The sequence below is a fragment of the Lampris incognitus genome, chromosome 9 (assembly GCF_029633865.1).
Source record: "Lampris incognitus isolate fLamInc1 chromosome 9, fLamInc1.hap2, whole genome shotgun sequence".
In the NCBI taxonomy this organism is placed as follows: domain Eukaryota; kingdom Metazoa; phylum Chordata; class Actinopteri; order Lampriformes; family Lampridae; genus Lampris; species Lampris incognitus.
This window is the reverse complement of record NC_079219.1, coordinates 26041477-26056049: the sequence shown is the minus strand read 5'-3', so window position 1 is coordinate 26056049 and position 14573 is coordinate 26041477. Positions and strand designations below refer to the sequence as shown.

The 14573-nt window shown below is 42.9% G+C and overlaps 1 protein-coding gene across 1 annotated transcript in view; it reads left to right on the top strand.

The window, feature by feature from the left end:
- LOC130117622 (intermembrane lipid transfer protein VPS13B-like) overlaps nt 1-14573 on the top strand; it is a 457273-nt gene that overhangs the window by 55332 nt on the left and 387368 nt on the right. Inside the window, exons 13-16 of the mRNA XM_056285747.1 lie at nt 1606-1800; nt 4795-4964; nt 5174-5368; nt 8272-8396. Of these exons, the coding sequence (XP_056141722.1) occupies nt 1606-1800; nt 4795-4964; nt 5174-5368; nt 8272-8396 (685 nt within the window). The remainder of the gene's footprint in view (nt 1-1605; nt 1801-4794; nt 4965-5173; nt 5369-8271; nt 8397-14573) is intronic.

Sequence of the window (14573 nt, the reverse complement as noted above, 5' to 3'; positions counted from 1 at the left end):
CGATTGTAGGTTGTTGTTGCCATTCCACTAAATGTTAATATGTGGGTAAGCCACTACTTATGATGATGATTGTTAACTTTGGCTGAGCCCTCCAAGAATGTAAAGGACTATTGGATGAAATGATTGCATTTAGTTGAACTGTAATATCTCCTACTCCATTTACTTGCTTCCCTGTTTTGCGCTGCATGCTCTCTGTAACGCAGTTCATTCTGACTAGACTATTGTTTTTCTGCTGCTGTCAGCTACAGATAACAATCTAAATTAAAAAACAACATCGATAATGCCGTCCTCGGCTGTCAAACTCTTTTTCTGAAGTCAAGACGTGTCAGTCCCCCCCCCCCCCCGCCAGCAGGGCAACTTGGGTTACCCTTGCCAATAGGAATGCTTCTCGGCTGTCAGTTATTCTCTACTCTCTTCTCCTTGGATGGGACAAGATCCAGTGTCAACCAAACAAACGAATCTCCATTGCCACAGGACTAACATAAACTCTGAGTCAACCAAAACCCTGAGCCACCTGGGCCGTGCTCACCGTTGACTTCACGTTAGAGTAACGCTGCAGATTACAACTGTTGTGTCTTGGGGAAATGGAGATATTTTTAAATTGTCTAAATCCCAGCTAATTTCAACCCCCCCCCCTTTCAATTCACTGACCGCTCTAACTGCAGCCATATGGTCGATATTAGGTCTAATCTGTCACAGCCAAATCTCAGCCAAAAAGGGAAAAGGAAGTGACATTGCCCAATGCCCTTTATAAATCTCCCAAATCAGTGGGAATTTAAACCTCCTTTTAAACTCCAAAAAACGGGAAACTTCATGGTCTGGTCCTGAACTGTAACACTGTTCAGTATGGTGGTGGAATGTATGTAAAGGGAATAAAGCAAGCTGTGACCCTGTGTCCTTTTCCTCTCTCTCTTTCACTCTCGCTCACTCTCGCTCTCTTGCTTGCTCTCGTTCTCGTTCTCACTCTCGCTCTCTCTTTGCCATTCAGCCACCCCCTACTTTTATTTTTAATTTCTCCTGTTTTACTGCCGGGAAGCCGTGGCTTTAAAGCGGACCTCTGAAAGAGAGGCCTGCGACCAATGAAGGGACAGCTGTGTGAGAGAAGTGGACATTTGGAATATCCATCAGTCCAGTGATCTGGGGCTATGCAAGCTATACTCACTGTTCACCACTGCTGCATCACACTTCTGACATCTGTGTAGTTTTTTGCACATTTGAAACGTTCCTCAAACAGGGCTAATACATGTGTTCACTTAAGAACTAGTAAATTTGAATCAGTCTTTGTATCTCCCTGTGTTTATGACATAAATTCAAACTGTAGACAAAAGTAAAGACCTGAAGAGGAAATGTGCCTGCAGCACAAATCAGATAAAAGAGGGGATAAACAATTGAGAAATAGTGGTCTTGTTAGTGTGTGTGTGTGTGTGTGTGTGTGTGTGTGTGTGTGTGTGTGTGTGTGTGTGTGTGTGTTTGTCTGCTTGTGCGTTTTGTAAAATGTTTACCCTATGCTAAACATGGTTGTATGGATATGTGTGTTTGTATGTATGTCAAGAATAAATGGTAACATTTGTTTTGATTTTGTGCATGATTGTGTGTGTTTCCCAGTATGTGTTGGCTCACAGGACTTTTCTGTGATGAATAAGGAGCCAGTATTGCCCCCAGTCCAGGAGACCTCCATTAAGAGGCTGGTGGTGGGACCTCTGGATGTCCGGCTCCACAGCAGTGCAGTCCACCGCGTCCTCAAGATGATCACCTGTGCCATGGACCATGAGTATGAGCCTTACAGCAAACTGCAGCCAGGTCAGAGGTCACTCACTCAATTTTTTTTTCTTTTTTCACTGCGTTGTTTCTCAAAGTAATGGTTTTGTTTGAAAGCCAACAGAAAAAGATGATAGTATCACAGGTTTTGCTGAGCAATATGATCTTGTATTGAGTTTTACACCTTCTCTTTCAGCTGTACTTCATTCTTGTTCTCCTCCAATCATTCTGTTCTGATCTGTTCTGTTCTGTTCTTTGCTTAAACACAACACTTTTCTACAGGGTAAAGCACCAGTAGGAGGAAGATTTTAAGTATTTTATACTACTCTAATCTGGTCTATTTGATCATCAACCCCTATTTGCCATCTTGGCACCAAATTTGACTCCCAGTGATCAGAAAATGCATCACTTCATACTTAACAGTATGTTCACCAAAGTGTTATTTCCTTGCACAACCCCGTCTTTCAGCACAAAGCTGTACATGAAAGCATTGACCTTTTGGACCACTCTCAGGAGGTTAAGCCAAACACCTTTTGTTAGCTGTCGGCCCCGCACAGCTATTGATGAGCTCATCCTAGGGATGTTGTGAAAGCTGTTAGCTGGAATGATCCTGCCTGTAATATCTGTAGCAATAAGTCTAATTTTTGCGAAAGAATAACATCCGTTAGTTTCGGTTGTTTCAGCATCTGTGACAGATAATAGTTGATGGGGTAATTACTGTAGAGCTTTTGACTAGAGCCAGTCAGGTCAGTGTGTTCCTTCCTGTTGCTATATGAGTCTGCTCTCTCAGGGGTCTAGGCAGAAAGGTCAGTATAGTCAGAACTGTGTGTGTGTGTGTGTGTGTGTGTATGGGGGGGGGGGGGTTGAGAAATAGAAAGGAGATAAGAAAGAGAACATTTCTCCCTGTGGTAGCTGTTAGAGATACGGCCATAACGTAACACATTGGATTGCTATTATTCTTCAGCTATTAAGTACTTGTTGTATTGTATTCTTTTCTATTCTATTTGGAACCATTAACAATCACTTTCTTACTTCCACTTACTTATCTATTGATTTATGAAAAGCATTAAAAGAATATAAAGCACTGAATAAAAATCCCTCCATGACAATCTAATTGGTGTGACAGTGTAGTTTAAATACAGAGTGTACTTGCATCACACGCATTTGCATTCTGTTTTTTTTTACATATTTTCAAATGTAATTATATCTTAGAGTATTTTTCATAGCATTTTCTTATTACATGCTACTTGTACCTTATGTAAATTACAACTATTTGCATTATTGTGTACTTACACACAACACTTGGGTTAATACACTTAAATGAGAAAAAAAATTGAAGTGCCTTTTTTCTTTTCTTCTGTTTTGAAACTTCTGTAAGTATGACTCTAGTCGAAGATGTAAATCTCTCTGGTATGATCTCAGCTTGATTTGCCAAAAACAGTGTCTCTTCAATGTCTTGAACCATCATTTAGTTTAACTGTGAGCTCAAACGGACAAAGTGATGTTAGCGTTAAGAAGGCCTTTGGGACCCATGGCCCTGGTCACATCCAGCCTGTAAACAGTTTGGGCAGCAGCCGCTCCCCTGCTACAGTTTTGGCTTCATGCAGGGAGTAGGGAATGTTAGTGTGTCTGCCATGAGAGATGCAAGGGTCAAGAGGTCAAAGACATGACTATCCCCCTACCCATCTTCTCCTCCTCTCCTCTACTCCTCCTCATCCATCCCTCGCCAAGAGCTCAGGAAGAATGTCTTTCCTCCCCAAAACTAGCTGTGGAATGGAAGCCAAATTGGCCGGCAACTCCAAGTTTTATAAGCTCTTGCCCTGTTTAGAGCAGGAGGCTCCAACCAGCAAATTACTTACAGTGTACTTGTTTTTTTTTTCTTCTATGTTGCTCAAGAACAATATGAGAAAGAACAACAGGAATTTCACAGTTGGATCTGTTAAATGGAACAGGAAAACACAAGGGGTTTTGGACCAATAATTATGTGTCTGTGCATCAGTGTGTGTTCACACATCTGTCGATGTTCTCTGTGATTTCTTGTTTTATTTTTTGTGTGTGCATATTGTCTTTGTGTGTGTTTTATGTACTCTTTTTTTTATGGTTTGTACTTGAACTTGCGTCCGGTGTCTTGAGTTAGTCTGTTGAGTGCGGATATTGAGTTTTGCCCTGGCATGTGATTGGATTGGACATTGCGGTGCCAGAGGAACCTGATGTGAGTTTCGGCACCAGGCCAGTGAACAAAAGGCAGTGGGATCAGGTTCTGAGCCCACCTTGGAGAGGGGAACTTAGTCCAACAGAACCTCCACTGACCTGAGAACAAGCCGGTTCATAGGACTGTAGCCAAGGGCTTTCATTAGCAGAGTTCTGGGTTTCGGTCCACCTCAGGCCTGGAGGCCTGGACATGGTTTAGTGATTCAGTGCTCTGGTCACTCTGCTCTCTGATTAATGCTGCCCTTGCTAGCTTCTCTTCCACAGTGACTCAACTCACTTCATTGGCTGCGTCTCCTGAGCTTTTGGTTAGTGATTGACCAAATGATTTTATGTAGTAGTTTAAGAATAAAGTTACAGAACGCTAGCCACCAGAAACGAACATTTAAGGACGCCAATACTATTTTCTTGCACGTTTATTTCATTTACTGAGACAGTGGCTTGTCTTTGAAAAGCTTTGTTGGTATCTCCTAATCAGAAGGTCTAGTGGCGTGGAGCTCACACTAAGTGATCTTGTTTATTACTGACTACCTTATCCAAATTGATCAGTCCTAAGTCACTCAACTCCCTTGCTCTGCCTAGCTACTTCTTAAATTCATTTCGAATAACATGCTACGGGTTTTATACTCAATATTAGGTTCATTTGTAAATCAAATCAGATGACCAAAATGTTAAAACAGTCACACACAACAATATTGAGTTATAACAGTAATTACAATGTTTTGCACAAACGCAATTACTGCATCACTGCAGTGTCTTGTGGTAGCTGTTTTGGCCCAGGCCTTAGCCTTGCTATACCTAATGCTGTTACACTTTTGTTTCTTGTAGAAGTGGTTGAAGAGAGCCGAACTCCAGCTGCTCCAGAGGAGATTGCAGGCCTGGAGGAGTTCATCCCTACCAGACTTACCTGCCTCACCCTGCTCCAAGTCTCAGTTACTGTCTCAATGGCAGAGTTCAACCTCCTGCACACACTCATGCCTGTTCTCATGGGACACAAGGTAACAACCTCCTGAGCTCCAAAGTAGCTGACATTTGACAGACCACTTTGAAGTATACCTGCCTCATACTGTGTTTCCTTTGTCAGAGCGTTATGTTCTCTTACAATATTAGCAACAGCCCATGTCGGACAGAATATATGGTGTATGAAAATACTGGATTGCCACCTCCTGAATGCAATGCCTTTCTGTCTCTCCTCAATGTGTTTCAGGCTCCATCGTGGCCGGCCAATTTGCCGGTGTTCCAGCCGGTGCGTCCGCTGCCAGCACTGCGGTTCCAGGTGGAAAGGGTGAATGTTGAGCACTCTGTCCCCATGTATGCTCGAGAGCTGGTCAGCACAGTCAGCAGCCTCAGCCAGCCCTCTGATAACTTGCTGCACCACTGCTATGCACACTGTTACCTCAAGGTGGGCAGAAGACACTATTCCATTATCAGTCAATTCCATACGTGGGTGATTCAGTTATCTTCTGACATTAAAGAAGTAATCAAGACTGATGGCATGACCAAGTATACATGATTGATACTTGCCACTGCACAAATACCTGTAACTAACTGCATTCTACAGGAGTACATTTGAACTCATTTACTTTATCATAACTGTGCCAAAATGGATATGTTCTACAGTGCTAAACTGTAATTCTACTCAATGTTCTACTGTGGTATTTTATTTTTCATGTCTCTTTTTTTAACAAACTAACAAATAGACATGAGCAGGGCCAATTCATTCCCTTCTTTACCTAAATCTCAATTGTTCTTTTCCTCTTTTGTATGTCTATTCAAATTTGAGTGGACCCACTCAACACAAATCTAAAAGCTCCTATAACCATGCACTCTAACACTAGGTGAGCAGGTCAACTGCCTGGCCACACTATCAACTCCTCTCTGAAATGACCCTAATGACCCTGTTAATGACTCTAATGGTTCCTAGTCAACTAGTCATAAAGAGCTGAGCACTTAGCTTCCTGATAAACACTAGTCTAGCTCTGATCTGGTAGAAATGATGCTACTGCCCATATTTTGATTCTGTGGAATTTATATGTCTCTGTAAAATTGGTTGGCTTGCCTATTTTAACACATAAAAATGTTTTGTAGGAGCCAGCATGAATATTCATGTCACTTCACTGAGGAAAATATTTTCTGCTCTCTAAAGCAAAAATGTTACTGCAATCTAGATGTTTAGTCATAGAGACTCAATTTTTTTGAAGACATCATCCTCTTAATCAGGTTCATTAAAATGTTTTGTATATGAGTCTCTTTTGTGGTTGCGTTTGAGTTCGTAAGGAAAGACAGATCATGTTTTACTACTTCAATTAATGAAGTCTATTCTAACCCCATAAAGCCATTCTGGCAGCCCAGAAATGTTATGAGAATGTGGTCGTCTGATCAGCTACTCTGTTCATACATATTGTCTATTGATAAATCAGACGTATGCCAAAAAAATACAAATAAAACTACTGTAAAAATACAGTAGTTTGTCTATATCCACTCATACATCCATCAATCATCTCACCTTGATGGATTTTGTCTCACCCCTTGTTCTTTTAACTGCTCTGATTTTTCCATTTCTGTTTCCTTGAAGACTGATTTATAGTTGAGGGAGAGGCCTGACTATCTGTTAGAATGCATTCAAAGCTCTTACAGGGGGCTTAAGTAAATTATGTTAATTCAACATTTAGGAAGCAGGGGTCAGATCCCTGTCCTGGTGTGATCTGGGGTGGCCTGTTCAGGCCTAGTATGGCCTCCATGGGGTTTCTTAAGACAGGATGTTTGCCAGGCACACTGGCAATGCTTATCACAGGGTCACCACAGGGTTAACACTCAACCCGTCGTTCGCTAAGGCCCAATCTGAACAGTCAGCCAATAGGCATCCGTATCTTCCAAGGCTGCAATTCTACTTCTGGATTCTGGCAGTGGGATCATGGCTGGGTGGAGGTCACCTTGGTCGCAATTCACTCAATTCAGGAAGTGATTTGAAATGGGGATAAACTCCGGCTTATCTCAATGTGTGTTTTATTGACACCGGCTGTCAGAGCTAAGGTGTCTGTCTTGAGAAAGTGATGGTTACTCATTGTGAATTGGTTAAGGATTGTTAACAAGAACTTAAAAGTGTTTGCCCATTTGCTTAAAAAAGACGGTACAGTGGTAATTCCCTGTTGTCTGTTGTCCAGGTCAACGGGGAACAGGGTTCTTCAATCTTCTAGTGATGGAAAAAGGCACTTGGTATAGAGAAACAAGCAAGCTTGGATTTAAGAATGACATTGGTGTGATGTCTCTATCAGTATTTGGCTATCCCTCAGTGCAATTGGATATGCTGCTATGCTGTATAGTATTATGTAGGATAGTTGTCTTATCCTAAAGTAATTATCTTTTTAGTCTGACCCACATTTTTGTGTGTCTGCTCTAAGGTCATCTGCACATTAATTATTAGCTAATAGGCCTTTGCGTACAGCAATTGAAGGAATCCTATTCTGTAGTCGTGGCAGCTGTGTGTTGGCTTGTCGCTGTTATCACAGCTGGGCCTAGCCATCATCCAATACTGCCTGTATTGAATGAGACTTCATTCACCATACCCACTGTTCGCAGTATGTAAACACAAGGTTACAGTGCAGTGTGTCTAGGAGTATGGCTATCAGGAGGAGTATAGCTATCGACACTGTGATTGAGAGTCATACGGTGAGTAAAGGACACCATGTTCTGGTTTATGAATGACTCACAGGCAAGAATGGGGTATAGTTATACAGTTATAGTGCTACAGTTACTGGACAGATTTCGATTTTATCAAAGTTTGAATCCCAGTTTTACTGTGGCCAATTTAAGTAAAGTAATATGATTGGTGCATGACCAGTAACTTAATGCACATTGTGTGATTCTCCTTGAAGGGCTCACCATTAGGTTTTAACTCGGCATAGTCTAACAGACTGTAAGGCTGAGTTGCTGACAGGTGAGTGTGTTGTAAACATGGATAATAAGATGTTTTGTTCTTGCCTCAGTCTTTCCTTTTCAGGCTGTTAAGAATATAGTTTTAAGTAGGCACAGCTCTTCTGGAAACAGATTGAGTCCAACACACTAATAGGAGATATACGTATAGACTATAGTAACCATGCTGTCTATTGGTTTGTATGTATTTTTTATGTTTTCAGAAGCCATAAACTCTGTGAGACCTGACTTTCCCTGTCTGTTAATGACTTTTTTTCTGCCTTTTGCTCTGTTGGACCTTCATCTCTCTCCCTCTATACATCTCCCACTTTAATTCACCATCTCTCTCTCTCTCTCTCTCTCTCTCTCGCTCTCTCTTTTTTTTCTTTCCAGGTGTTTGGGTTCCAGGCAGGTTTGACATGCCAGGACAGCACAGGGAGTTTCCTCCCTCTAACCCCCATCATCCCTTCCTTCAGCACTGCTCTCTATGGCAAGCTGCTCCAGATGCCTTGCTACTGGTGAGTAGAAACATTAATTTAAGATGGGGGCAGATGATTGGGCATGAAGCAGGTTAGATTCTACATTGTTTATATCAATAATCACTCCAGATGGGATCTCCATATATCAAGTTGTAGATTTGAAGGGGAAATGAGATGATCAGTGATATACCCTCGTCCTGCAGCTCCAATAGTAAATGTGAATCTCACTCTACCCACACGAGTACATTTACGTTCACATATGTGACTTGAAAATTGTATTGTGGGAATTAAAACTGTACTCAATTGATCTTAATATCGAGTTATTGTTTCTGAAATTCACTATTAGGACAAATAAATATTTTTTTCCCCCAAAAGTTGTTTTTAGGATTAAAAATTTTTAATTTCCCTATCAAATTTATTGGAATGGTGATTTGAGCTCGGTCCAGCTCATCATTTCATATATGTTAGTGCTGTTGCAATCTCAAACTCGGTGTACTCAAAGCCCTCTTGATCGGTGTGAATGTTTGTTTATACTGTTCATGCGTCCTCCACGCTTCATTGACTCCTATGAATTTCTATTATAATCCCAACACAAAGGAGGCAATGTCTCCAAATGTTTTGCATGTCTGCGTGTACACGTTTGTTCAAACCGACACGCAGCACAGGCCCTGGCTAGCATCAGGCCTAGTTTGCGAGTTATTTATGTTGATCACTCAAGCAGTTGTGGCAGTTGGCTTGTGCTTAGGACAAGATGGCAAAGCTCCATCAGCGGATATGGGAGTTTGATCTGGGCCCATCAACATGACTGTGACACTATGGCAGGAAACAGTCAACACTGTGGCCTGGACCACTGGGCTGTTGGCCTCATGTGGTTCATCTAGAGGAAGATCCATCTTTGATGGACTGTTTGGAGGGGTGGGCGTCTGAGTGTATGTGACTGTGTGCTGCTATGTGCGCACAAATCAGTGTGTGTGTGTGTGTGTGTGTGTGTGTGTGTGTGTGTGTGTGTGTGTGTGTGTGTGTGTGTGTGTGTGTGTGTGTGTGTGTGTGTGTGTGTGTGTGTGTTGTTTTTCGCCTGCTGCATACCTCATACAGAGGAGAGCGACTCTTGCGGGCAGGGCATAAGAAGGATTTTAAAGTGATGGATGAGCCGGGTCCTCAGTGGTCGGGGCAAGGAAGAAAAAGAGAGTCATCGAGGAACAACCGTAACATTTTGCTCAGATGGTTTGAAACAGAGGGAGAGGAAAATAAGACAACACTGTAGAACTAAACAAAGCCATGTTGCCATTTCCCTGCTGTCCCAGTCCTGCTGGAGAAACCAGACAGAGATGACTCACTGGGAATTTCGCCCTGAGGAGAAAGGGAGCAAATAAAGGAAGCGAAGGAGGAAGTATCCTTAAGCGGAGGTGACAGAGATTGAGGAAAGGACGAATGCAGAGGATAGAGTGGAGGAGCTTGAGGAAGGGGTGATGAAAAGGGAGAATGATAGCCTTAGTGAAGTAAAGGTAGTGGTTGGGGGGTGAGACGGTCTGTTAAGAGATGAGAGAGGAGCGATGGACGCACACATACGCTTTACGTTTTGCACATGTATCATCTGTAGTCTGTTCTTTCCAACAATATGTAGAGTCGTCGAACATGCATACACGGGTATACACACGCACGTACATGCAGACACAACCCTCCCGTCACACCTTGCGGTCAATGGGCCTTTTTAAAGCAGGAACTAGTCCTCTGAGCACACTGGCTTGGGAATCGATTTCCTCCTATTACTTTAAACTTAAACCTGTCATAGAGCCACAGATGTTTTTGACTTCTTCTGACTCCTTCTACAGGCTCCAGGCTCTCTCTGCGATAAAAAAAGGTAACCAACCACAGAGAGAACCCTGAAGTGCAGACAGACTTATTCTCCCTGTGTTCAGCTGTACTTGTGTGTGTGTGTGTGTGTGTGTGTGTGTGTGTGTGAGTGAGTGTGTGTGTAGGAAGAACCTGATTCTCTATGCTCTCCATGCTCTTAATAAGACTGTGTGCTGCACTTTTGATCTCAGGGCCCCCTTTTTCTGCCCTGCCTACCTCAAATAGTGGATTTAGATGTCAAACGGATGTTATTTTTCTTCCTGACAGTGGCTATAGAGAACCAACCAGGTCAGTACCCTCTTGTAGGTTTTCCTTTCTGAAAACTCTAGCCCTCCAAAAATCAACCATGACAACATCTCTCAGTGACACATTAAAAGAGCGCTCTATTAAATCTTGTTTTTTCAGTGAGCCTTTAATGGATCATGCACATTCCCACTGAAACTATGAACCAGGAAGCCTTATCTTAGTAATATTTAAATAGATGTTCCCCTTAGCGATCACATTGCAGTCATGCCTACAGAACAATTTGCCGTCACACAAGGTGGTACTGCAAGATGCTTCAGGTGCCCAGGATTGACAGGATTACTTCTGCTTCATCTCATATACATAATTCCTCGGTTCAATTTTAGCTTAATGCTTCCGGCACATGGACAGGTTTGTGTTTCTCAAATTCTCTTGAACACTTGCCTGATTGTTTGACTGTCAATCTCACCTCTGTAGATGATGACTGCTTTTATTATGGGGCATTGCAAAGCGCACACGTTATTTCAGGCTATAGTGGCTCATACTTGACCCTCTGTCTGTGTGGGAGTTGTAGCTACCTGCTTCCCGCTGAGCTGCCTTTGAGACTGACACTGACTAGTTTAACATGACTGACATGTTCAGCGGTGGTAGCATCATGATGGGTTGGTTGAAGCAGTATGCAGAGGATAGTGACAGACAAAGGGTGGCTTGCAGGGAGGCAAACAGATTGAGGGTTGGAGAGTGTGGAGGGTAAGAATGGAATATGGTAAGACATGAATGTCAATAGTTTGTTTTCTGTTTTCTCTCATCCTAATGTCCTCCACATGTTGGTGTGGATGAGGCTGGCTGTCACAGCCCGTAGAACTAAGTGTTACATTAAGTAGCGTTATGTTGAAGATCTAAGACGTATAGTGGAAGAGACAGGAGTGATGGAGGGGGCCAGGAGGGTGGGATTATAGACACAAAAATGGAAATGGAGATGGATGGTGGGTTTTAGGAAACAGACACACACAGTCAGTCATTCAGTCAGTCCGTTAGTTGTTTAGCCCAGGGTGACATGCAGGGTCATTTGAGCAGCCAAGAGATGCACACCACCAGGTGGTAGCATTCAATTGGACTTTATTGGTTTGTTTTGGGACTACTCCTGGGTACTGATGTAATTGCAACACCCCCCACCTAAAATTGTGGCGCTCTCTCCATCTGAGAGGAAGGTCCTGACACTGGGTACAGTCAGTGGAGCTCTTTAAGCTGTAAGAAAATATGGCAACCAAGAACCTTGGGTCCCTCGAAAGGAAAGAGCCATCTCTGATTGCCTTTGTCAGTCCTCAGTAGCTTTGTTATGCAGATTCCTGGATCAGCTTTTCCATTACCAATATGGAAGGTAGCTGCAGATTTATCAGCCTCTAGACTGTGTATTAGAAGTGACTGGTGACTGACAGCAGAGAAAGGGGAGCTGGGAGCAGGGAAGAGGGTGATGTCATACGCACACACATACTTTATGCACACTGTCCAATTGCATCTCACCCTTTCTCCACATTTTTTCTTTTTTCTTTCTATTTTTCATACTTGTACACGTTAATTAACTCCATGTATGTATTGCATGCTCACTTGTGCTGTCCCTCTGTCACACACACACACACACACACACACACACACACACACACACACACACACACATACACACACACACAAAACCTCTTTCTGTGTAGCTGGCTCATGCTGGAGCCAGCCTACAGTATATGGATGCCAGGTGATCATGGTGGGATTTGGAGAGGGTCTGGGCATCTCTGAAGACCCGGCACCTCTCCTGATGAGTTGGCCCACAGCAGTTGGGCCTTACCGCATAGGCCCCTGTCTCTCACTGTGGGCAAAAAGGTCCTTTCACAGCAGAAAATACACGGTCTCCACCATCATTTTGTGCCAGTCTTGGCTCGCTCTGTGCCGTATGTTTGGTGATATGTGTGAGACCTTAGATGTATCCAATTAGACTGCAATGTCTTACTTTCCTCCGCCCTTCGGCAAATTTTAGAGTTTGAGAAAGGATAATTGCTTCCAAGGCTATTGCAAACTCTGGCCTTGCAATTCCCCATTTTGCTTTTTTTTTTGGGAAATAAGACCCCTTCCAATAAAGGAAAGCAGAGAGACCAATATTTTAGCAGTCCTGTAAGAGCTGTCAACCCGGTTCCTCTTGAGAACTCTGTAACCACCAGGCAACAGGTTGGTAGATTTGCTAGGGAGTTGCCTAGTTGCTTAAAGGTTGCAAGTTTTGTCCCCATGATCAATAATGTCCAAAGCTGCAATGGTACTCTCATAAGATAACATTAGATGAAGTTTGTGAACTTAATCAATTTTAAATCTTAGTTAATATGCTGAAACATGGCTTACGTTTTTCCTGACTACAATAAAAGTAGCCTCTCATCCTCTACCATTTTGTTTTAGCATTAACACTGCTAATGTGTAACTGAAAGTGAGCATTAGTCTATGTTAAACAGTAAACCAACTCCCACTCAATCATAGTCAGTGGAAGGATGGGCTCTGCCATGTCACTTGCAGGTCTTATGCTGCATTCACATGGGATCTGGGAGACGGCAGACGGCAGTTTTTAAAACTGAACAGGAAAAACTGCACGATGGAACGGCAGGACGGTAAAAAAAAAAAAAAAGTACATTGCTTGCTATGGTGATGTATTGTTTGCAAAAAAAATAAATTGTATGAACATGTTTTGTGTTTGTTTTGTTTGATTAAATACAGTAATTCTGTCAATTTATATACCTATAAAATAAATCCACCATCTTCTCTGTTTTGTGATATGCTACGTAGCATGTGGTTATAAATTCCGTTGTGGAGGGCAGCAAAAAGTTAAAATATAAATAAGTGCTGTCTGCCGTTGTTAGCATAATTTTCTGGTGTCATCTGATTTTACCGTCCTGCTCTGATCCACAATAATGACTTCCGGTTCGCCATCTTGTCGTTGACCGGATTCCATGTGGATGCGGCATTCATGGAGTTAAAAAGCTTGGTCAGGCCTGTGCAGCTGTGATAAAGCTGACACTGAATCAGTGCTGTTGGACTGTAGGGATATGCACTTAGTTAAAAATACCAAGTAGCATAGATTTTTTTAAGGGGGGTCACTCCCACATATTAGCATAGCCTTTAAAACTAAGTCCTTCCTTCCTAGTGATGTGAGGGAGTGAACTGTATATGCATGGTACCTCTCGCCCTCTCCTCTCCATAGGCTACCATTAACAAACCCCAAACAGGGTTTGGTTAGCAGAGAGCCAAAATCCTGTTGAATGAACTTTCACTCCCAGTGAATTAGAGTGCAGCTGAGAGGCATCAGGCTCTGCTTATCCCTAATGAAAGGCAGCGTATGGGGCCACCGACTTCACAGGCAGAGCCTCAATTGGCCTGGCTGTTAAACCTGTTATCCCAGATAAAATAGGTGCCTGCAAAAGTGTGTGTCTGAATGTGCCACCTGCATCGATCTCCTAAAAACCAAAACTCTAACCCTCATCGTTCATTTGGACACACACACACACACACACACGCAGATGGACACAGGCACGCACACACACACACACACACACTCTACCTCACACAAGTCCCTCACGTAAAGCCACCTGACAGCAGCAGTATATGGGGGCAGACCAAGGCTGGGGCCCACCATCCAACCAACCAACCAACCAACCAACCCACAGCAGCCTGGAGTGGCTCGTCGTGTTGCACGCCATAATTCAACCCCACGCCAGCTTTTATGTGGCATTTTTAGCAGCCCCTGTTCCTCGCTCAGCTATTTCTGAGGGGGTAATTTCTTAAAGCATGTGGCGTTACAAGTGCATGTTATATAGCCTCAACAGGCTGACTGGTCTGAGGACATTTCTGAATAGAAAAGAATGTCAGTTTTCCCTTGGTATCTGGTTATATGTCTCTTTCCTTCACATTATCAATGGTTTATTCAATTTTTAAGTACTACCTGAAGTATTTTTTTATGTGCAGTTGTGAAGTCCATTACTATGTCTGGACACAAGTGGTCTAGACTCCAGAATGGCTTGTGTTGTGATTTATGAAGGCTGCATGAAGCATCTGAGGCATGAGGCGTCTGGCATGATTGTAACGCCT